Below are 26,497 nucleotides of genomic sequence, written 5' to 3'. Positions count from 1 at the left end.
AATTCTTCTATTTGTGCCATAAAAGCGAAAATTCAATGTACGATATACTTACTTTTCAAAGCAGAGTTTATTTCATATTCAACAAAACAGGCTAAGCTTTAAGAGTTTGGTAGTCTTGGTCATATTCCATTTTTTAATGAAAATATATCGAATGTAAATTATATTAACACTAGTACAAACACAGCTAGTTTTTCATCATACTATTACCGGTAATTTAGAAAGTATGTTCTTTAATATGGTAATTACTGATCTTAAAAATTGCCAACATAATATGATTTAGATTATTTGCACCCAGTTTTAAGGTTGGATCATTAGGTGAAATAAAATGGATGCTGGATTTTGTTTACTAGAAAAGTTTGGGATATGCTTCTGTCATTGGGATAGGGAGGTGTTACCATTTGGTGAACAAGTTTTAACTCAGCTATTTGTCGTATGAGCTTTATTTCAAAATTAATTTGTTACTAAAATGGCTAGAAAATAAAAAGCAATCTTCCTCGGGAAAAAAACTGATATTTTAAAAGAATTTGACAAGAATATAAAATTTATGGAAATATAAATGTTGAAAAAAATAAATATGCTACCAAATGAATAACACTGAAAATAAATATTTCTGAAAGAAGGAAATGAGAAATAATAACAACAGTTTACAAAAAATCCACTTCAAAGAAGTGAGTTCAAGGCAAAATATTTGGATGTCCAAACCGTATTTTCCTAAAGTTTTAACGCTCAGTGCATTGGTGTCGAGCATTCCAGAGAAAGGGTCTGTATTAACAGAGAAGACATAATAACATTGTGGGTGAATGCAAAAGGCAAATACTTTCTCATTAAAAGGTTATATGAATTTAAATTACGTCTTAAAATGCTATATCATATCATGAATGGCGAATCTAAAGATGTCTCAGTAGAATGTGTTGTAGATTTAAAAGTTTATCCAAAGAAAATATGTGGATATCAGCTAAAACATTTTCATTGTTGATGAAACCAACATTAAAGTAGACGTACTTCTTTCATCTGATGCCTTTAAAATGCTTAGCCTAAAATGATGTTCAGTAGTCTAATAAAAGTCGCTTCCCTGTTAATTTTCCAAATACTGATGAAACAGAAGGTGATACCTTTACTTATATAAATGTCAGTACCAAGATATTTTGAAAATGTTTGTAGTATATAGTGAACAAAAAATTGCAGAAAATTTTTAATATATTTGCAGAAAGCTTGAAAAAAACAACAAAGCATTAAGGAAAAAATTTCCCTAAAATTTAATATTTTTTTGATTTAAAATTTTAATTAATTTTATTCTGATACAAATTGATTCTTGTGATTTTAAAAATGAATATTTGACTACAGTATAAATAATATTATAAGAAACTAAAAGCAGGATCATAAAGCAGTGGCATAATGATAAAACTGTGTGAAGCAATGTATGTAATTCATACTAAATTAAAATGCCAGTTACATGTCTTTCTTATTTATATGTTGTTTCTGAATGGCCGATTGAAAGACTTATTAACTGTGCTGTATTGTACTTTTTCTTTCGATATATACAGTTTTAAGATGTATCATAATATAGGTCGCAAAGTAATCTTTTGAAGCATGCAATACACATAAATAAAATGAAATTTTCTAAAATTCATATTAATAATTTTGCTTATAATGCATATTTTGAATGAATAAATAAAAAGTTTTAAAATAATTATTTGAAGAAATTTAATTCAACCATGCAACTCAAACAATTAAAATGAAGTCCTGAAAAAAAAAAAATGTGTCTAAAAATTACAAGTGTGATTAAAAAAAACGTAATATCAAGAAAAATAATTGAAAGAATAAATGAAGCACCTTTTTTTTTCTTTTTCTTTTCTTTTCTTTTTTTTTTTTTTTTTTTTTTTCTATTTGTGGGAAAGTGGTTACCGTAAGTTAAGAATTTTGCCAAGCGAATTATTTTTGGCATAAACAGAAAAAAATATGCAAAGATAAATTTTTGAGTTTCTCTGTAAGTTTCTCACTAAACTTTACAAAATTTGGTATTTAAGCATAATTTGAGTCATAGGATCGAAATATGGAAAAATACTGACATGTCATTTCAGAAAACATTTAAATGTCAAAATATATATACTAAAACAATTCTATATATAAATCTAATATATATTCTAAGCTACACTTTTGAGACATGAAAAACATCAATTGAATTTCACCAGTTGGCCCAGTAAGATGGGGAATATAGAACTGTCCCACTTTTTTTTAAGTTGAATGTACACTGAATGTACTCTGCGAAAAAAAAAGGGGGACAGTTCCATATCTTCTGTTCTACTGTGCCGATTGACGAAATCCAACTTGCGTTTTTCGTGTCTCAAAAGCGCGATTTAGGATATATATTATATTTATATATAGCATTGTTTTAATATAGGTATTTTAACAAAAAATCTGACCTTTTCTGAAGTAATGTACCAATTTTTTCCCATATTTCAATTCTACTACTCAAATTACACCAAACTATCAAGTTTTGTGAAAATCGCATGAGCAGTTTTTAAAAAATTAGCCCTCAAAATTTAAACTCTTCAGTGTTAATTGAGTTTGGTATATATTTATTAATTTCTTTTTTTTTTTATTAAACTTATTTGATTCTTCCTTTCAAATTTCAAAATTTAGGTTCATTCTAAATAAAATCCACCCATTTTTTATGATTTATTTTTTTTAATTTGTATTTTTAAATAATTTTTAAAAAATTGTCAAAAAAATTTTTTTAATTATAATCTATAAAATTTTTAACATCATTTTAAAGTAGACGTACTTCTAAGCATACATACCTGCAAAAATTTACAGTTTTGTATTTAAAATTTTCGAAGATATACATGAATTTATATATGGGCACGTTTTGAAATTTGGCATATTTGTTGAAAGTGATAAAAATCAAATGTGGTTTAGACACTTTGCTGAAATTATTTGGAAGTAGAAACGATGTGCCTTTTTGTCCGCTCATGCACAATGTAAAACGATAGGAACGAGGTGCCTTTTTTTCCACTCGGCCATAATGGAAGGGAGAGGAAAATTGGTTGCCACATATTAAGAAGTTCGCCAAATGAATTATTCTTGGTGTAAACTAAAAAAATTGGGCCAAGATAAATTTTTGAATTTATCCATAAATTTTGCACTAAATTAAAAAAATTTGTCTCTATGCATAATTTGAGTCGTAGAATCAAAGTATGGAAAAAGTCCAATTTTGTGTCAAAATACCTATATTAGAACAATGCTATATAAAAATCCTAACCTAGTTAGAACAACGCTAATCCTAGCGCTTTCAAGACATGAAAAACACAATTTGAATTTTGTCAATCGGCTCAGTAGAATGGGAGATATAGAACTGTCCCCCCTTTTTTTTGCACAGTGTACATTGAATGGCATCTTCTAAGTCTATTTGACATTAATTGGCTTTTATGATGGGATCACTTAAAAGTCTTTATGTCAATTAAAGACATGACTGGTTTACAGAACCTGTAAGAAAGATCTGTCTGACATCATTAAATATTAAACAAGAAATTTTAGAACATTAGATGGAGTACTGAGGAATAATTTTGTTTCTGTATTTAATATTTGATTTTTCCTGAGGGATCACTTTAAATTCTTTGTTTATATTCAAGCAATTATTGATTAATAACATTTGATCAAAGAAACTGTGTTGCTTGTTATTATTATCATAGGGATCATGATTTCATTGAAAATAAGTTACTGAAGTGTCATCATTAACTAGGTGCATATTTCATCTACACAGTTGGATTCAGAATATGTAGCATATGTGCTGTATCAGACTTGCAAAGTTCCTTGTAATTCTCGATGTATGGGACATCCTGTTTGTAAACCTTTATAACACAATAGAATAATTTAAAAAATATATAAGCATTTCTTTATAGTTCTAAATGTTTCTAATTGTAGAATGAAGAAAATTACCTGCATAGCACTGAATTCTTCTTCAAGCATCTTATATATAGGTACTATGTGTGGAAACATATATACCTTAAATGTTGGAACTTTTGAAATGGCTGAAAGTGTGATTTACCAAGATGTTATTGTTCAAAAGTAAGAACATATTTTAAAATCATTTCCATTTCTGTAGAAATATGTTTAATAATTATTTCAAATTTGTAAGCATTGTGAATGATTATTTCTTTAAGAAAGAAGATGATATTTTAGTTCTAAAATGATATATGTCCTCAATTTAAATCAGAATACTGTTTATACTTTTTTCCCCCATCATTGATAGAAGTAGAAATGCATGGGGAGGTACAGAAGTTCTTTTAATTTTTTTTTTAACTTCACCAAAACAACGTAGTTCATCTTATTTGCTTTTTTTTTTTTTCTGATTGTAAATATTAACTATTTGATCTAGCTCACTAATATGCTAAAATGAGACTGTTCTAGGCAGTTGATTATTTTGACTAAAATTAACTAACAGATAAGTATAATAACATGTAAAACTAATTAAAACAACTATTGAATGCCATACTTGCATTATAATTACTAAATTAAATTTCCTCTAAAACATTTGAGATTTGAATACAGATTACAGTTTCAGCAAAGGAAATGAGTGCTAAATTCTGCAGGGTTCAGAACTCACTCAAAGAGATGGCTAAGTATACATAACCCAGTTGCTGAACTTGCTACTGATTTGATGATTCTTGACTACTCTAAATCTGCTGAATAGTCGTATACACAGGTACTATAAATGGTCATAAACCTCATGGGAGAATGCACAGCTTGGCAGTCTTCTTTCCTGACTATTATATGGGATGTCTGTGGCATTATAAATCTGGATATTTCTGGAACAGTGATAATTTGGAGGTAACAAAGTATAGCACATGATAAGGAAAAGCTGCTTAGATGTTTAAGTTTTTTCACTTTGGAAGTTAAGTAATTAATATTTTTTAATAATGTCATTTTCAGTTTATTTTTATGCCACATAACCTTTGCTTAAGTCTCACCATGTATAAGTTTAGAACACTGCATTAAGTATGTGTTTGGTATTAAGTATGTGTTTGAACACTGCATTAAGTATGTGTATGTGAACACTGCGTTAAGTATTTAGTTGTGCACATACAGTTTCCCTTCAGCATTCTATTTGTAGTTCAGTTATTATACCATTTATTCATATTCCCAAATGTTTTTAAATTGATTGTTTGTCTGAATATTATCTAGCTATTGAACATAGTGCAGTTTTTTCTTATCCACTCTGTGTGAAATGCGACTTGGTCTGGAATCCTATGTTACGTCCCAAGTAAATATTACATAGTAGTTTCACTGGGCATGGAATCATTTATTGCGAGAAAAGACTACTTTCAGTTGACTAAATGTTTCAATAAATTGAAACTGCGACTTCTTAAATTTTGGATTTAAGCAAAAGAATGAGTATCATTAGCAGTGAAAGCAGTTATTTTTTTTAAGCCACTTTTCAACCACCTACTTGTGCAAACTCAGCTTTTTTTTCCCCCTAATAAACATAGAAAACAAAACACAGAAGTGAACGTCTCTCATTCGACAAAAAAAATGTGTGATGTTAATCTTTAATTGAACACAAATTGAACTTTGATGTAAGATATTGCAAGTTGAAATTTCTCATTAGTAATTTAGATTTTTTTAGTGTAAGCTAATAAAGCCTCTGTGAAATAATTATGTGTAAACCATTTGATATTTTTCTTGTTCTTTTTTTTTATTAATAGTGACTGAAATAATTGTAATTTTTTTAACTAGAAGTTTCATAGACCTTGACATTTCATGGTATGCTCATCAGATCTTTAGCATGTTAAAAATCATTGGTCAGGCTTGATGTATTTCTTCAGATAACATTCATAGCTGACACAACATATACAATAATTTGATAAAGAGAATTTTTTGTTATGAAAAAGAAGGTATGGAATAATTTTCAGTAAATTGACATTGACATCATATGTGGTGAAATGTGTTGAATCTCTTGAGTGTAAAAAAAAAAAAAAAAAAAAAAAAAAAAAAAAAAAAAAAACGGAAAAAGGTAACTGAGGACTTTATTTATTTCTGTGAAATTGAATAGTCTTTTTCCCTTATGTATTATTCTCCATATTGCAAATCTGCTATATAGTCTGTACTTTTATGTGAAAATCTGATTAAAAGTGTAAAAAGTAAATAAACATGCACAAAAGAAAAACATATTTGTAAGTAAATCAATGTAGATTAATATTTTTTAATTTGTATATTAGCATGGAATATAATCTAAACAGCTCTAAATCTCTTGATGGAATAAGCTTGTATTGATGCTATGTAAAGTAAATGGCAAACAAATAACTGAGGATTTGAATTATTTCTGTGGAACTGGATAGTTTTCCCCCCTCATGTACTATTCTTCATATTGTAAATCTACTACACTTTCCATACTTTAATATGGAAATCTAATTAAATGTATAAATAAATAAACTTCTACAAAAAAGAGAGAAAACGTATTTGTAGATAAATTGATGCAGATTAATATTTTTTCATTTGTGTATTAGCACAGAGATGTAGTCTAAAAAGTTCTAAATAGTTGGCTAGCTCACATACCTTTCTGTTTTGAATAATTGTTTGTTATATTAATGTTGCATGCGTACAGGTTCGTAATAAGTTGAATGCACAAGTTTGATAAAAAGTCTATAAAATTTATTCTTATTACAAGAAATAAAACAAAATGCTGAAATTTTTCTCACAGATATTTGTACAATATCACAATATCAAACTGTAGTTATATTTTAAACTACTGAAATATTAAATAGAACTCAATCTAAAGCTCAGAGAAAGCTAATCCGATCTCGCTGTGAATTTGGTACATTTAATAATAGCACTAAGTAAACAACTGAAATTTTTCGTTCTGGCTTTTTAAAGCTTTTTAATCATGCATGAGAACATTATGGTAATTTTTATTTTCTCGAGGTTTCTGGAAAGCAAAAGACTACAAGATATCTATTTATTAAATGTGCATGCTCCTGTATTTTTACTTTTTTGGCATGGCTTTCTCTTAAAACTCGCCACTCGCTGCATTGCACGGGAAAATAAAAAAAAATTTAATTGCAATGCTATAAAAAATAGCTAAATAAATACAAAATCTGTAACATAAAATTAAACTGTTGGATAGTCAAATGTATAGCTTATGATATACTGCTAAACATTGAAATTGCAGCACTAAGAAGCTGTAGAAATTTGAAATGTATAGAATTGATAGATATGTCATTAATTAAAAATTGGAAACAAAATATGCAAATCATCTCAGTATATTCTGTGTGTAATATGATTGCCATGTATAGAAATATATACTCTTACACACCTTGATGTGCTATCAATATGGTCATTAATCATTATCTGAAGAATGTGTAGCCATAGTGCAAGTACTTGGGCATATAACACATCAAGACTGTCAGCTGAATCTTCGTTTCTATTAGCTGATCACTGATATCACAGATGTGCTTGATGGAAGACAAATCTGGATATGTTATTGGTTAACTCGTGAGATCTCTTTAGGCTATCCATAGTAGCAGAGGTAACATGTGGCCTTTTGTTGTTGTGTTGAAAAACAGCTATTGAGATGTACTGTACGCTTATACATACTACTGGCTTCATAAATAAATCAACATAACATTGAGCTGTCTGTTGGTGTACTAGGAAGAAAGATTAAAGAGAGTGCCTATTATGCATATTGCTTGTTCACACTGCTATTTTAGGACCAGAGCTTCACACCATTCCATTGTGAAGGTTTGCTGATGGTATCTCTGACCATCATTGCTTGTGAAAGAAAAATTAGACTTATTGTTATAGAGCAGTGGTATTAAGTCTTCATGGCAGTGCAACCCCATAAAAATGCAAATGACCCCCAAAAATAATTTCATGACTCCAATAGAAATTCAAAAGTGTCAACCCTTAGTTATATACTATCAATTCAGATTTTTAAAAATTTTTATCCATCTTGTGACCCCACTATAAATTTTCATGACTTTAAATGGGGTCTCAGCCCTTAATTTGAATACCACTGCTGTAGAATACATCTCTTCTAGTCTGGATATACTTCATGATAGGATTTATGAGCAGTGGCTTGAGGCAGTTGGATGTCTTTATCTGGTTATCTAGCTGATAGCTCGAGTATCATGCAAGTGCCTTTTGATGGTTTTTGTAAATTTTGCTTTAATTCCTGAGCTTAATTATGATGTTCAAGTTCATATGCAATAGAGGAAGGATCACTGTATATTATCTTTTGCTATAGTCGAGCAGAAGTTCACCTGTGGCCATTGTTTGCTGTCATCTGAGTTTGTCATTATTCTTGCAACCTGTGGGAGCTACAATGTTGAACAGTGCCAATATTTTGGCTGAAACGTTCTGCCAGAGTGATAAATCAACATTTTTGTTTTCAAGGTTTATGGGACTCTGTATGTGAAGTAAGTGGTAATAAGTGGCATATTGATGATTCCAAGACATTTTGCTATCAAACCAGAAGACTTAATCCGATTTCTAAAGTCCATTCGCAGAAAAATTGCCTTAGATCAAGCTTTTAAGACATTTATGCCTCTTTTGCTTATTGCTGTTTGGAGCTGGATGCATAAATATTTTATCGTTTGCATGACTAACTACACCTACAGTCCTCCTAATTTGCATAATTTGAAGGCTTTTCATCTTAGTATTGTAATTTCAGTGATAACAGTGTAATTTGATTATCAACTTTTCTTGATTACTAAAGAATTTTAATGTGAGATACCTTCTTTATTAACATGTCAACATTCTGTACAGCATTCCAGATGATAAAAAATTAAAGCAGGGTGCAGTAAAAACAATATCATATCACTCCAGTAATCCAGATTGTCTTCTTATTGGCTATCAACAAGGATTAATAACTTTATGGGACACAAAAAAATTGGTCGTCATTAGTACCTTCATCATTAGTCAGGTAGGTTCATCTTTTTTTTTTTTTTCCTCATTTGTTTTTGCAGCTCAGATAATTCTCTTTATTAATTTTTTGGCTTATGTTGTAGAGTCTGGAATCAGTGGCTTGGCATCATAATGGAGACCAGTTTATCAGCTCTTACAGTGATGGTAGTTATGTGATTTGGGATACTCAAGACTCTTCAAAGCCATCTGAAGTGCCTTTGACACCATATGGCATGTATTTGGCATTTTTTATACTAAAATGGACCCTCTTGGTAAAGCTGGGAGACTCCCAACATTTCATCTCCCAGTAAATCTCCAAATTTCCCTGTTTTTAATTTATCTGGATTTAAATTATCTCTGTCAAAACAATTCTTGAAAAATTTTGAACTAATAATTGGTGATGAATAGTTTTGCTGAAAAAGAAAATACTGTGAAAAAATTGTGATGAAAAATTCTTGGGGGGGGGGGCTAGTGAAGTCAGTAATATTGTCATTTCTAAATGGAAATCAAGTTCAAATTCTCCCTCCTCCCAAAAAGATTTTTGGTATAATTTTTCTGATTAATTTTTATTCAGTTTGAATTGTTATCTGTTATATAAAGATTTTAGAATGTTCTATGAAGTCTTAATATAATGTTTAATAGGTACAAATTTGTATGTAATCTTTTTTACTAACATTTCACAGATTACCCTTTTTTTAAATTTTGTTTAAAATCTTTGAGTGGTAATATGTAAGTTTATGTACACTTTTATTGTTAATTTTCATAGAATTTAAAATCATTTTGATAAGTGAAAGCCCCCCTCCCATTTGAGTTTTTATCAATATGAGTTCTTAAAAAAATTGTAGAATCTATGGTGGTTGCTGTTGACTAGAAAAGACATTGCTTCAGATTTGCTAATTTTAAGAAAGCCCTTTTAGTGTGATCGGTTTGAGGATCATGTTATTATCCAAAGGTTTACAAGATTCAAGCCTGATATAGAGCAAAGCAGACAAAAAAAAAAAAAAAAAAAAAAAACATTGACTTTCAGTGATGCTGTTTATCAGGAAGCATTACTATAAATAAATAATGAAAAAGCTCTGTTTTGTAGGATTCTGACTTTAGGAAAAGTCAATTCTAATTATTCTGTTTCCGATTCCTTGAAAGAAAGAGATGTGTAATATTTTCCATTATAGTGAAGAGGCTTGCAGGCACTAAGGATCCCTGAAAAACACTTCCCCTTTTAGTTCCATGCAGGGGAATAGAGAATACTTTCTATTATTCTGATAAGCCATATTATTTCAGATCCCATTGGAAGAGAGGAGGTTTGTCTGATATTCTGCAGGAAAGCAGTTAAAAAATTAAAAAATAACAAGACTGGTGACAGAGTACTTTTGGGCACCCTTCCAAATTTTCAGAATGCAGTTTTAAAAATTTAGAGTGTGACTGAGATGATTTTAATTGACTGAGCAATGGAAATATAAAATAATAAATAAAAAGCTAAAAAGTGAAATATGTATATATTTTTGCTGTCAATGTAAAATAATTAAAAATGTAAGAAGGAAGAAAACTTTCAAAAATTTAATGTGTGAAAAATTAACCTGGACTACAAGAAACTCCATGAGTCATATCTTACTGTATACACTTGTCTCATAGTAATGCGATACAAATACAAGGTAACCTAAGGTAAACTGAATCCAAAGCCAATGAAGAACTCATGAACTGTAAGACGATATTGTACAAGTAGATAAAAGTGGTCAATGTGCATAACAGCTCAGTCCGTGACTATGTCTAATACACTAACTCAATTTGTAAGGAATCATGAGTTGAACAGTTAAATACACTGACTGATAATAGTTGAATACACTAACCCATGGTTCTTATCCTTATTTACCCCATTCACCCCTTTCACCATTACTAGAAGATCATTCCCACCTTTCTTTTCCAAAACTCAAAAATTACATGTGCATTTATTTATATAGATTCAGGTAATATTTTGATGACACAGCAAGAGACAGGTGCAGTCAGGCTGACCGCATTCTCTCCCAGAAATTCACCGTAGGGAGGAATTCTCTCCTGGTTGAGAATCCCTACACTAACTGCTTTTGGTTTCTTTCTCTCCCTTCACTAGTTCAATTTATCTTGAGCTTATATCTTATATAGTACCCACTTTACATGATAACAAACGTGCTAACCATGGAGTGATTGCTATAGCTCAGATGAGGCACAGTAAAAAAATTTTATGCGGCCAGTACATGACTTTTCAACAATTTCATGTTTTAAATAACAATGAGCTTTAAGTAAAGCATCAAGTGATAATTTACATGAAGTTCGTTGTTATTTAAAATATGGAGATGGTTGATCATTTGTAAATAAAATCAGTTTACAAACTTTGTGTCTCAGTGATAATACTATAGAAACTAAAAATTATTTATTATTCTAGTCTCCCATACTGTGCAAAATGATAACTATATGCATTTAAGTAAACATCAATCCTCAAGCTTTTATTTGAAAATACTGGATGGTTACAAAAAAACTTTCCCGATATATGAACCCATAGCAGTCTATCAATTCAATCAATCAAAATGAAATTTCAGATACTGTTATTTGAAAGTTTGCACTCAAGATTGTGGTGATTTAAAAACAGAGCTCTTGCAATTATGGTTATAACAAAATAATTTCAAAATTTTCGAATGGCAACTTTCCACCTTTTTTTCTGCACAGATCGATCAGTGCATTGAAAACCATACATGATATTAGAACATACGATGAATGTGTATGACAAAAATTGCCGATGTAAACAATTTGTAAAGAAGAGCATTGTAGAGGATGAATGACAACACAAAAGAGGAGAGGTGGAAAAAAACTTTTATTGTAATTACAAAGTTTTCAATATGCCCTCTTTCACAGACAATAATGCACTGCATGTGGGAGATTGGTGACAACAATGATGAAAGTAACTTCATCATTAATTAAGACACAATAACATGCCGAATAAATACTAATTCAGAAGTCAAACAACAAAAATCAGCATTATATTTGCAAAATTTTAACAGGACTAGTTTCGATGGTTTTCCCGAACCACCATCTTCAGCTGCAAAACCGCAAAATGCGGTTTTGCAGCTGTTATGCACATTGACCACTTTTATCTACTTGTACAATATCGTCTTACAGTTCATGAGTTCTTCATTGGTTTTGGATTCAGTTTACCTTAGGTTACCTTGTATTTGTCTCGCATTACTATGAGACGCATTACTGTTTGACTTCTGAATTAGTAACTTCATCATTGTTGATGAAGGTTATGTGGGTGGTAATGATGAAGGTTATGTGGGGGGAACTTCACATTTTATGGCTTCTTTCAATTCTGGCAAATCTCGGGGATTTGATGTGTACAACTTCAGATAACTCCAAAAGTAAACATCAATTGGAGTGATGTTGCTGCAAAATTGCAAATTTGCAGATTGACGATTCAGGCTTGAAGATGGGATTCTATCTTCAAAGTACTCTTGCAACACTTACCGAACAGATGTGGTGACGTGTAGAAGAGCACCATCTTGCATATAATGTTATTAACAACATTTTGGCGCCGCATTTCTGAAATTACGTGATTCTGCAGCATTGTTACACAGTACAAAATCCATAATCCGGACTCGTTGGGACTTCGGCGATTCCGGATTATCGGTTTTTCTGGATTATAGTAATGCGATACAATTTAAATCTGGTAAGATGGCATGCAGAAATTATACAATTAAATATATAAAACCGTAATTTATGAAATAAAAAGCAACTATGATCTAAAGGGTATCAAAATTTACAAAAAAAAAAAAAAAAAAAAAAAAAAAGCTTAATATTTATTTATTTTATTAAACATTTCTTTCAATGTAAGTTGCTTCCTTATTTGTGCTAAACACGCATGCATAGACATTAAACGTGCATGCGTAAAGCATACCAAAAAAAAAAGCTTGTGGCTTTGAGGTGCAGATTATAGATCATTCCGGATAATGGATGTCCGGATTACAGACTTTGTACTGTATACTGAATAAGGGTTGTGATGAAGACCGCTCACTATATATTTTGAAGAAGTATTCTTTAATGCGCATAATTCATTAAAACGCACACTTTCGATTTTGCTGATTTTGGCACTCAACATTTGTACAGAGCTGTAAGATCCGTGAAATAAAGGTAACTAATACACCACTCAATGACGACAATTGCTTTCATGAGGAGGTATATTTATTCACACACAAACACAAAAATAAATAATTTTTAACATATTAGAACGTTGGCTGAAAAATCTGCCAGTAATACTGCACTCACCTCTGTCTTTCTCCTTACCAACTCAACTGTTCTTTTTGGCAAAGTTTTTCAGTAGTGCCCAAATAAGGATTGGGGTATGATGATCTCTTACTCTATATTTTGAAGAACTATTCTTTTAACACTCACTTTCTGTTCTGTTGACTGCATCACTCAATAATATAGAAAGCCGAATAATCTGTGAAATAAGGGTAACTAATGCTGCACTTAGTGAAGATAACTGCTTTTCATGAGAACATACTTTTATTTTCGCAGACAAAATATGTATATATATATATATATATATATATATATATATAAATTTTGCATATAAGAACATTGGCAGAATAATACACTGTCAATACTGTGTGCACCTGTCTTTACACTGACTGAACTGTTCTTTTTGCTGAAGTTCTTCATTGTGGCCTTTATGCCTGTGCCTACAGTTGGCAAAGTTCACTTTCTTGGCATTTGTTTTATTTCATTTTACAAATGCTAAACATTAGAACCTAATCCAGCGGCTCTCAAACTTTTGACTAATGCGTACCATCTAAACAAAAACTGAAAACCTTTAGTACCACCACTACAAAGTTCTATTACCACCACCACTCTTGAAAAAATCTCAGATCGCATAAATTTGCGAGTGTTTGAGAAAAAAACTTAATCAGAATGTTGGGGCTTATTTTTTGAATTTAATAGTTACAAATACTTTGCTTCTTTGCACACTGCCTATTTTTCTGTTACCAGTAGTATGCATACCACTGGTTGAGAACACCTGACCTAAGCCATTAGTTCAGGGGCTCTCCAGTACTTTTAAACAAAGTCCTCAATCTGAGAAAGTGCAATACAGATATTGAAATGTTCAAAAACCATAGGCTGATTGGAGTCACACACAACACAGCTTGGGGAATCCACCAGCCCAGTTCTGCAGAGGTGATCTCACAAACAGTCCTGTCCAGTCAGATGTCTAAATAAAGCCACCACTGTCTTTCTTAGAAAACTGGAAATGGTTCTCTCTTCCCCCAAAATACTCCATATCTTATCTATAGCATGTTGAATCATATCCTGTTTAAGAATTTTCTTAACAGGTTAACAAACAATTTAGTTGTATGAAAAGAAAAAAAGTGGTTGTTTAATGCGCTGCTTTATCAAAGTTCCTTTTTTAGCCACTGTATCAGTTTTCTCATACTCCATAATTCCACAGTTCTCGGAATGAATTGGAAAGAAATTCTATGTGCCAGTGCCTTAAGCAAAGGCCTACAGTCAGAGATTCTTTGGGAACTATTTTGATTATTCAAAAGGGCTTGGAAGTGCACTTTTGGACTGACAATAAGACTGCCTGTAAAAAAGTGTGGTTACGAATCAGCAGTTGTTGAATAGCCACAGCAATGGATGTGATTTCACCATCAAAGGCAGTAGTAAGTGGGCCCATTGGTAAACAGAAACTAAATAGTTCACAATGGGTACCTGCTCCAGTACCTCATACTGCCTATAACATAGAGTCGCCAGTGTAGACACGCATCCACTTATTTTGAGGATAGTGAACCCCAGCAATCTCCTCTGCAATGGATCTTAATTGTGAATCACTCATTTTGTTTCTAACAACTCTTTATATAAGATATAGAGATTTATATTCAATTTCAAAAAGTCCAAGGGTGAAGGGAGAGAAGATAGATTATCTCGGCAGAATTCCAGAGCATCAGATTCTCTCTGAGGAGCCTGGATAAAGCCAATTTGATTTTTGAGATTTCTAAAAATTTCAATATTAAAGTTCCTTCAAAAAGAGTTGTTAGGCAAACGCACAAGCTCTTGATATAATAGGATCACTTTTCTTGTAATAAAATGATGAAGGTTCTAAAATGGTTAAAAGCTGCATTGCAAGAACAGGAGCAGATCTCACTGCCCCAGTAATTATGTGCATGACACTTCATTCTGGAAGACTTCGAACTGATCTCCAGAGAAGGATCTGGGCCACATTCTTCGGAGTCGTGATGAGAATTTCACTATGGTAACTAATAATGAACATACAGTTTGTAAGCAGTCATCAATGTCTCTCTGTGATAGCCCCATCTTGAGCCAGTCAGACATTTTAATACAGATAATCTTCTCCATGGCTTTAGTTTTGAAATGTTCTACAGTCAAAAGCCGTTAATTCGGACACCCATAATCCGGAATGATCTATAATCCGGACCTCAAAGCTACAAACTTTCTGCGCATGTGTTGCGTTGACTCATGCGCGTAAGACCTTTATGGCTGCGAATATGCGTGTGCGCAAAATATGTTTAGAAATGCGCGTTTAATGTATAACGGACGGTATAAGCTAAGCTAAAATTATCTTATTCGGTTAATGTTGCAGATTGCGTTGTTCCTTAATCTTCGAATTGGATTCGGCTTATTATTTTTTGCAGACTATTAGAGCAATTTTATAAAAGTAAGCTTGAACTTTCGATTATGTCAAATAGAATTTTTGATATATATTTACTAATATGTAAAGGATCTACAAAGCGAAAGTATGTTTCGAAGTCCATTAAACAAAAAGTGGAATTGCTGCAAAAAATGGATAAAGGCATATCCTTTGTTTATCTAAACTTTAACGTTTGTTTATCTAAACTTTGTTTATCTTTAATGCCGCGGTGCACGATGAATTGGAAGTTGATCTGTCAGCACTATCCTTATCTTCAGGGCAGATGTTTTTATTTTATTTGGCTTATAATTCCTTACTAAATGTAGTATTTCATCTCGATGTACTCTGTCTTTGATATGATTTAAATAAAATTCCTCGTCATTATAATTCGCTTCCGATAGCGAAGAAAGTGACAGAGGTTATTGAAAACGAAAAAATTTCGATTGACAAATTAGTTGGTATTCTCGACACAGCAATTATAGGACTTGAACAGCGGAACTTTGTAACTGAACAAGAAATTATGTCTATTTATAGAATTAAAGAGAATGTATTATCACATAAAAAACGAAGCAACTTAAACAACTTACATTGAAAGAAATGTTTAATAAAGTAAAATAAATATTAAGCTTTTTTTTTGTAAATTTTGATACCCTTTAGATCATAATTGTTCTTTATTTCATAAATTATGGTTTTATATTTTTAATTTTATAATTTCTGCATGCCATCTTACCAGATTTAAACTGATGATCTATAATCCAGAATCTCCGAAGTCCCGACGAGTCCGGATTAACGACTTTTGACTGTACATGATTCCTCCTGTTTAAGCATGGATTGAGAATGCAACCCAAATATATAATAGAATTATCATGTTGAACATCTACACCTTTATATGTCAGATTCGGGTTAAAAAGCAGTCTGTTCAGAGTGGCAAGTGCTCTTATCCTGATTTACTCTCTAACTGTTTTTAGGCACTAATTATCCAGCTCTTCCAGAGTACTATTAAAACTCTTATATAAACCATCCTGCTCCTTTTTAAAAGCACTACTCTGATAACCAAATTATCAGCAAAAAGGGCAGAATCTACCCACGGTGCCAGAGTGCTCGGAAAATCATTAATAAAAACATTAAAAAGGATTGGCGGATAACTGTTCCCTGCAGAAGGCCAGTTTCAGTCCACTTAAATCTAGAAATGTCACAGCCGTATCTAACAGCAGGAAAATGCTGTGATAAGAAATTCTTAATTCATAGAAATATTCCACTATTTATTCCCAAGTTCTATAATTTTTGAATCAAAGTACTCTCCATACTTTATCGTAAGCTGATTCAAAGTCTATCAGTGTTGTCAAGGCAGACTAGCGATTATCTAAAGAATCCTTAATGGACATAAGACATAAGACAGTGGAACAACTAACATAATACAACATAACATAAGACATTGACAGTGGAAGGATATTTTCTGAATCCAGTTTGTTTATGAGACGAAAGATGGTTACTTTCCAGAAATGAAGTTAGTCTAGAGCAGGGGTTCTTAACCCCGTGTCCGCAAAGCTATTTTTGTGCACCCGTGACTGTCCGCTGTATATATCAATCGTGGCCAACCCACGGCCCAAAAATCGCATTAAATGCAACTATTTTAAATTTTTTGTTACCTTTTTCACCTCATTTGCTAGTTGCTTGAAGCCAAAGTTAAATCAGGATTAGTACTACTTCCATTATCGCAGAGGTATGTAGGAGTGTCAGAATTTCTATAGATCAATTTGAGAATATTGGAATCCAAGAGTTCCTCCACAGTTCTTCCTGCATTGTTTGTCTCTCCGTAATTCCAGTGTAAACTATGTGCGTTGAAATCATTGCATAAAATTGTTTTGTTAAAAAATTGATTGTTATCAAAATTTAACTGAGAATTGTTGCCTGGTGGGCTGTAATGGTTAAAAATTTTAAAATGGTTCTGATAAATCCAAACATCGATTTGAACCATCTCAGTTTCACTAATGGATGAAAGGTCACTAATGATTTCAAATGTAAAAAGTGTCCTTAATGCCAACTAAAGTACCACTTGTGTTACGCCTAGTTTTAGGTAATAGCTTCAAGTAAAAATCGGGGAAATTTTATTTACTTATATCACTATATACAAGGTTTGCTTCAATTATCATAAAAACATCAGTGCATGTGACCTTAACAAGCGAGTGCACACGCTCATATGAGTTTGGCGAGCGTGCGCACTGGGTCCAAAAGACCCAGTTCTTGTTTTTTGAAGAAAGTGTTGTGAATATTCAGAAAAAAATGTGACATTTATGTCAATAATAAATTTTATGATAAAAAAAATATGCAAGTTAAAATTTTAAATTTCTACAAATGCTTTTATGAAACAAAATTTCTTAAAGGAATAGAAAATCTAATTATTTATTAGCATAGGGAAAAAAATAGTACTGTATCGATACTCTTTACTCTGTGTCGATTCTTATTTTCTTTATTAGCACTATAGACACAGATGAAAAATGCAACAACAAATGTGAGCAGCACATTGAAGAAAGTGTTTTCGTGTGTTCCAAATATAAATATTTTTCACATTCGGTGAAATGCGTTTTTTTTTTTTTTTTTTTTCTTCCAGTAATTTTTTTCCCTCCAAAAATTTTATGTCTTTCTCACTCTCATTTTCAGAATCTATACCACTATCTGAATCAGAATCACGTGAATTAAAAATTCATGATCATTTCCATCCTCATTTTCTTCAATACACTTTGCCAGTTGATACCTCTGATAACTTTTGCAACCTTTCTTCGTTGTATAATAAATAACGTGAAATTTTTTCCACTTTCTATACTATCACAAATCAACTATGAAATAGTAACGCGAATAGGCACGCAAGACCCGATCGCACCAAAATCAGGACTTCGAATAAAGTCGAAACAAAAAAACTTCAGAAACATAAAGAGGTCGATCTAAGACACGACTACACTGGATCTCAACAACTTGCGTGAAATATGTGGGCTTTGAGAAAGGTTTGTTTAATCGTGCAGGTCCTTTGGGGCCCAGTGTGTGCGCTTGCAGGTTAAGATAGTCTCGAGTTATGTTAATTTTTCCTGAGAAATTCCACCAGCATTCCATTGGAGAATTTTTTGTAATTTTTTTTTTTCAAGTAGCAAAGTTGTAGCAGATTTAGTGTTAACCAGATGCACCACGAAGAGGCCTGCTATATTGCACCTTGACATATGTTTTGTTTTTGAATCTTACTGTTCAGCACATATGATAGAGCACATTTTCATACCTGCAGAAGTGACCTCTTCAAAGAAGTATGGACTGAGAATGAATGTGCTTGCAATTCTGTACCTCACAGTCACATTAGCTTCGTGTCAAGGTACTGGTGCACATTGTGAGGATTTTTGCCAATCCAGTGAATGCAGTTCTTGGAGTTTATGTTCCCAGTTAAGGAAAAATGTGCCTCATCTATCCATAATATCCACAGTGGCCACTTGTTATTTGCATCATATTTGATGAAGAAATTCTCAATGTTGACATGCTGTTGCTTGTCTCCAGATTGCAATATTTGGTCTCCAGGTTCAATAGTGTGCAGAAATCTATAATTAAGCAACTGCAGGACAGAGAGTAGAAGCTTAACCCTACGAGCAGCCAAGGTTTTCACTAAGAAACCACAAATTTCCCAAAACTACTATGATAACATTTTTTTTTTTAAATTTTAATGTAACAACTCTCTTGGAATTACATACCTGTATTTGTGTACTTTTGATATATTTCCTTAATTTCTTTGACATATTTTCATATGCACGTATATATACGTTCTTACAGATATCACACAAAATATTCTAGGCCGTATATATACGGCTTTGCGGCTTAGAGGGTTAAGAAGTGTGGTTTTTAGTATACGCAAACTGTAGGCAGCATTTCTTGGAAGATGCAGTGGATCTTTTGTAATCTTATTCAGGAAAACATGATCATCTGTATTGCAGTCTATCACATGTCCATCTAGTTTCTTCAGATTTTTTTACCAAATCTCGTACAGTTTTTATGGAACATGAGCCTCATCTTAGCTTATGATTTTGCTTATGAACTCGCACTGCTTCAACAGCATTATCCCCATTCAGATAAAACAACCATATTAGTGCACCTTGTTGTTTTCCTGTAGGTGTTATCTTGTTAGCATGTTGAAGCACCTGATTAAGGAAACAGTCTTCCTACTCTGTTTATTAAACATTTTCCACAGGCAGTGTTTTTCACATGGTGTTCTGTGACTGGTGCTTCTACTGTCTATCTCTGTAAATTATGCAAAATACATCAGTGCACCCCCTCTCTGTGTTGTCATTGCTCCTTCACAGTGATGTTTTTTGCAAATGTTTTATGCCAGCAGTTTTCATCATGTGTGTATTTTTTTCAATACTACTTTTGGTTTTTCAGTACACTGATCAGTTTATACAGGCAAAAAGTAGGCATTGCCATTTGAAAATTTCAAATTTTTTCATTTTAGCCATAAACAAAAGATTTTTGTTGTTCTAAATCATCACAATGAGCACAAATCTTCAAATAACAATACCTGAAATTTCATTTTGATTGGTTGAGTGGGTAGACTGTTAGTTCATATATCAGGGAGGGTTTATTTATATGATCATCCTGAATCACATTAATCATAGTATATCCTCTGGTCTTTAGTGCTTTGAATTCACAAGTCAGTTAGCAGTCACAAATGTTTTAAAAGCAGCATATAATTCCCAATAGTGCTGCCAGACATCCTCCTCCCCTGATAAAATTTAACATCAAAATCAGTCGTTTTAAGAATCTTTAAAATTCTAAATAGAGTGTTAAATGATGCCATATATTTCTTTTTATATTTCTTATCGTATCTACTTATATTCACTGTCCATCGCTTCATAGGAGACAATGTTGGCCACCTGTTAGGTGCCTTCACAATAAAATATCTACCATTTCTGGCCTTAGGAGTGGCCAGTTCTGAATAGGCAAGTGCCCACCACTAGATTTAAAGTATTTGCTGTATCACTTCATTAAAAATAATACATTGCAATAACATTTGGTGGCAGCATCATTTTACTTGAAAAGGGATTCAACACAAAAAATGAAATAAATACAAAATTCAAGATTGAGATCAAGATCATTTAATTGCTTCATAATGAGCTTACTCTCATTGCATTTAGCATAATTGGTAGAATATATGTAATGCTTATAAATGTAATATTTTTTTCAATCGCTTACCGATTTTAGATATCAAATTTGAGAAGTTTTGAATTATATTATAATTCTTTTACAGAAGTCTATTCAGAACTTCAGGTAAAATACCACTTTCAGTTTATCAATTTTAGCCCAAATCTAATGCATTGTTAATGCCAAAACTGGAAAGTTTTAGATTATATTATAATACTGCTTTTTATTAAAAATTGTTATGGGCTTCAAGTAAAGTACCACTCCATTTGTCCATGAAAGACTTCTGGACTTCCTATAAAATGTCACTTCCAGTCAGGGCTTAATTTCTAAAATTAGAAGTACCGGAGCTCTATGGAAGTTCATCAGCAAAGAGGAACTAAATAAAATGAGTATTAAACTCATTACAAATTTTAATATTATATGGTTAATTATTGCCAAATTAATTAATAGCTATGTAATTAATCTTTATAAAATGTTATTTAATCAATAATTATTATATAATTAATTAATTATATAATAATTGATAATTATTAGGTAATTATTATTTATTGAAATAATGCAATAATTAAGGTAATTAAAATTAAATGTAAAGAGATGAATTAAACTTAATAAGTGTTTTTAATATAATTTTATTGCTAAAAATAAAATTTTCGAGATAAAATTTCTACTGAAATCGTTATTCAGTTACATAAAAGAAGTGCATTTAGGAAGTGCTTCTTATTTAGGGCTTCGGCTAGAATTATGATTTATTACAAAAACTAAGAAGCACTGAAGCCGGTCCAATTTTAGCTCTGATTGTAGGGGGGGGGGAGTTCTTTTATCATCACAACAAAATTAAATATACTTAAAGTATAGCTGATGAAAATTAAGATAATGCTAAAAACAGAGCGAAACAGAATCAGGACGAAAGGGTATGAGTGGGTGGAAACATAAAATGAGAGGAATTTTGGTGAGAGAGAACATTTTGTTTGACTGCGGCTTTCTGCTGATATAATTATAGTCATCAAGCAGATGTGTGTCGGGTTATTACGAAGCGATTAACGATACGAATGCAAAATTCAAAAGGAGAGTATAACACTTGACGATTCTTGTTCGAACACTATTTTTGTTTCGACGAGTTTGCATCAGTGTAAATTTGATCTTGATTTGGTATACAAAATTACATGACAATACTTTCGTTTATATTTAATGAAAACACCAAGAAATACCACAGTAATAGAGACACATTGCAACGGCGAAACTACAGTTACATAATATAAACACACAGAAGAATTCTTTCGGCGCCACAGCGCCCTCTATACTATGAAAAGTTCAAACACACCCCACCTGTGCTCTGTTAAGAGTACACATCAATAAACTATGTAGATATAATCACAAATCAATATACTGAATCACAAATCAATATGCATGAATGAATACTGAAAACTACATTGCAAATTAATACAATACATGACACAAACATATATTATATATAACTTTAAACTTCAAAAGGATAGATCAATTGGACGGGTCTTCGATAAAGTCCTTGAGAAGTACGAATCAAACATGAATGCACATACCCATCCCTACCTTTATAAACTTCTATAATTCCAATAGGCCATAAAAATTTTGATTTCGTCGACCTCTCCAGCAATACAACCTCACCCTTTTTAAGATTCCTTTCAGGAGATGGATTTAGAAAAGTATGCGCAGACCGTAATTCGAGGAGATAATTCTCCTTCGACTTTTTCCAAATTTGTTTCAAAAGATTAGTTTGATACAGTTTTCTCCTAGTCAAAGTCTGCTTGTTCAATGGTTCATTCCTGAAAAGGTCGGCGAAATGTACAGCATAAGAAATATTTTCTTGCCCTGGAAACAAGAAATGGGCCGGTGTGAGAGCTTCTGGCTCTTTTATTTCATTGTGGACATAAGAGGTCTATGATTTAGAACTAACTCAATTTCTGATAGAATAGTCATCATTTCCTTAGAAGTCATCCTTAGATCCTTAAGTCCTTAGTCATCCTTAGAAGTTAAGAAGAGCCCTTCCGAGAACCTTTCTCAAAGGATCTTTGATACTTTTCATAAGCCTTTCATCAGGGTTCGTATGGTTCGTTATTCTTTTAAGAGTCCTTAAAAGTCCTTAAATTTTTTGAAATTGATTTTTGGTCCTTAAAAGTCCTTAACTTTGGCCAAAATCAGCAGAAGGTCCTTAGTTTTAATCATCTGAAATTTCTGTCTGTTTTTATGACTGCCATTTTGAGTGTGAATTAGCATTTTGGAGAAATATTTTTGGCAATTCACTGACATATATGGTTATTTTTTGAATGTGTTCATGGGTTGTAATTTGTTTCTATTTCTAATAAAAATGGTGGGATACTCAAGTTTCTAAGCAAGAAGTGAAACATAAGCATTTAGAAATTCCTTTTTTCTAATAAAGAACTTTTTGCTTTTGGGGGTGTGAATTCTTTTATTAAACAGCTCTAAATTTGGCAACTTGTCAATATTTTGGCGATTTTAGGATCAGTTTCTATAGAAAATTTTTAATTCCGAGATCTGACAATTTTTCTATCAGTTTTTTTAAAGCTTCATAACATTGATAAATTTCATTAAAATAATGGTAATATATTGAAATTATATATAAAAAATAACATTAAAATAAAACATTCTATTTTTCGCTGTCATATTATAAAGTTTCATTTTGGCAACTTATATAATATTATGAATCTGATAAATAACGCATATTGCTATAAAGCATAATATACGAAACAGCTCTTAGCAAGAGAAAAATTAGCTATGCAATTAATTAAAAATGTCTTCTTTTTAATTTTTTCATAGTAAGCATTTTTCCCATGCAATTGTCTCTTAATATTCAAAATTCTCAGAATAGGCATCAGTTTTCTCTATAAAATTAATTTTACACTTTTTCCCTCCTTCTTTTTTTTTTTTTTTCAAAATATTTCTGACTTTTTGCTGTTACAGAATTGGTAAGGATAATTTTTCTTTAGTATTTTAGACATTGCAGCTTGGAAAGTTTAGAAGGGTTTGAAGTCAAGATTTATAGACCCACGATTCTAGAAGATTCGAGAAATATGTGACAAAATGAAAAATGTCTCCATGATATCGACATGTAATGGAGGTATTTTACAGAAAGTTTGCAATGAATTTCTTACCTTTTGGAGAACGTCTGGAAGAACAATGAAAACATAATATTTGAAAGTTTTACTCCTTATACTAACTAGAATCTTTTTCTTAACATGTTTATCTTCCCTTTATTTTCTCTACCTTTCACTAGACACAAGCATCAAAAATATCAAAAATGCTTCTAATCTTATCACAGGGCAGGCATTATAGAAAGGGATTTTTTTATAAATAAAGAAATTAAAAACTTACAATTTAAAAGATTCATCTAATATGCCTTAATGCATCATACACAGAGCTGGCACTAGGCATTTTCCCACCTGATGCAATCTCTGTGGATCCTAAATTCTAAACGTTTTGCTATTTCTAGATTTTGTTGTTCGGTGTGTCACTAAATTCTAAAAATTCTGCCACACCAGCTTTGTAACCGGGCTTTACCATATATATTTCATATTTCTTCTGAATGTTCATATTACTAAAGAAATAGAACTAGCCACTTTTTCTATACATTCTAAATGCATTTAGTGTTTTTTAGAATAACAGAAATAATTAGATCCAAAAATTCTAAAATGAAAAGGAACCCTGTTGAAGAAAGAAACTGAATACATAAAGAAAATTGCTCCTCAAAGATATGTGCAGTTATTATTATGTAACTTACCAATTGTTTATAATTTCAGCCTTTCAGTTTATGATTCAGTCGGGGGTTTGGGACTATTTAACTTTTACCAGATCAAGTAAACCCTCATGGGTACCTAGTGGAGATGTTGACAAGTTAGGAGATAAGCATGCAGAAACTAGCGAGAACATTGGTTTGCATATTGAGACAACTCTCTAATTGTTAGAAAAGATGCTTAAAGAGAAGGAAATCTATATAAACTAGCCAAAATGTTTGGAAAGGCTTCAAATTAAAATGAAGGATAAATATTTTGTTAAGTGTCATTACAAAACATAAATATTTTGTAGCTTTTAATGTGTATCCTAATATCGTTTAAGAATCAATGTCATAAATTACATGTATTTTAAACTGTGAAATTTTATTAGATTTTGATTTTAATAGACTTTTTTAACAAATATTGTTAAAAAATAAAATTTAATAGTAGCCATGTAAATCCATAATGACTAAGGTTATCTAATTACCTAATTTAATTATTTATAACTAATTGCTTACCCTTAAAAGTTATCTCTACATATTAAAGCGAGTTATTGCCTTTATACATATTAAAGCGAGTATTGACACTTACTGTGGTCACAAGATAAAACACAAAAATTTAAAAATTCAAGTAAAACTTATTCTTTGTATCATTCTTTGCATCTAGTGAAACTTAAAAATAATCCAAAACAACTTATCATCTCTTGTACTTTAATCGCTTATTGGAACATTAAAGTATATTAACTGGGCTACAATCCCTTGGAACTCTATACAAAGCTGTGACGCTAACTGCATCAAACAGAGCCTAAGTTTCAACACTTGCCAACTGTGTCTACATCAGACCTTTCAGGTTTATTCTAATGAGCAGGTCTTTATCTAGACAAGCAACAGCATTGACAACATTCAATCTTTTGTTATGAACCATGCTGATTATGATATTACTTCTCATTTTAACCTATACCATTTGACATAAAATCTACCTACTATTTACTAAACCTCTAGACTGACTAAGTATGTAACAAAATGAGACATAAAAAAAATCAACATAAAGCTAACTATTAGTAAAACATAAGTAAATGTCATCTTATTTCAAATATGTCCAACTATTATAAGTGTAAAATATTTAATCCTACTTGATAAATTGTATAAAGTTTATTTTATTCTCAAACTTATTAATCATTATGTTAATTAATTCATGTTTAGTAATAACTACTCAGGGATCTATTTTATTTTTAGGATGGTATTACAAAAGTGAAATTCAGGCATAGAATAGTATTTTTAATTGAATTTATTCAGTTCCCATTTGCTCATAGGTCCTTAATTTTTTCATTAACGGTCCTTAAAAGTCCTTAAAAGTACTTAATTTCTGTGTGCAGAAATGTGTACGAACCCTGTTCATAAAAACCACCCTACCAAGGCACGTGAGGAGCAATATATTGCCAAGTTATGCCGTTTATTGATATGAAATCTTTCAATTTTGAAAATTCTTTAAGAATTTCATTAGTGGCTCTAAAGCTCTTAGCATTGTCGGAAATGATAACTCTCCTAGCTAAAAATCTCCTTAATGACAAAATAAAATTTTTTGTTGACATATTTGTAATTAATTCTATGTGCACAGCTCTAGTCACACTGCATGTAAATAATGTTATATAAGCCTTTTGAGGTGTGTCCTTTACTGATTTTATTAAAACTTGGCCAGTAAATTCTATGCCAGTTACAGTAAAATGAGGGTTTTCAGTAATTCTACTTTTAGGTAGTTGACTAGTTATTTGTTTAGCTGGTTTCAACTTATACTTTCGACAAATTAGACAGTTACCTAATACTCTTTTTATAATTTGTCTACCTCCCGAAATCCAAAATCTAGATCTAATTTTGGCTAGCGTAAATGTAACTCCACCATGAAAAATTTTATTATGCTCTCGAATAATAATTAACTCTGTAAATTTAGACTGCTTAGGAAGAAGTATAGGATGAGCTTCATCCTT

At 31.5% G+C, this 26,497-nt stretch overlaps 1 protein-coding gene across 6 annotated transcripts in view; it reads left to right on the top strand.

Annotated features, from left to right (window-relative positions):
* LOC118200960 (lethal(2) giant larvae protein homolog 1-like) overlaps positions 1-26,497 on the top strand; it is a 280,707-nt gene that overhangs the window by 35,074 nt on the left and 219,136 nt on the right. For all 6 annotated transcript variants that reach the window (XR_015040817.1, XR_015040816.1, XM_085815717.1 and 3 more), the window contains exons 6-8: positions 3,925-4,068; positions 8,764-8,920; positions 9,006-9,132. Coding sequence is in view for 4 of the 6 variants with exons in the window: in XM_085815717.1 (XP_085671843.1) it covers positions 3,925-4,068; positions 8,764-8,920; positions 9,006-9,132 (428 nt within the window). In the remaining 2 variants the exon portion in view is untranslated. The remainder of the gene's footprint in view (positions 1-3,924; positions 4,069-8,763; positions 8,921-9,005; positions 9,133-26,497) is intronic.

The sequence above is a fragment of the Stegodyphus dumicola genome, chromosome 4, assembly GCF_044657685.1.
Source record: "Stegodyphus dumicola isolate Sdum_Otavi_A_Nest chromosome 4, ASM4465768v1".
Lineage (NCBI taxonomy): Eukaryota > Metazoa > Arthropoda > Arachnida > Araneae > Eresidae > Stegodyphus > Stegodyphus dumicola.
The sequence above is the reverse complement of the archived record's forward strand: the minus strand, read 5'-3'. Positions and strand labels throughout refer to the sequence as shown.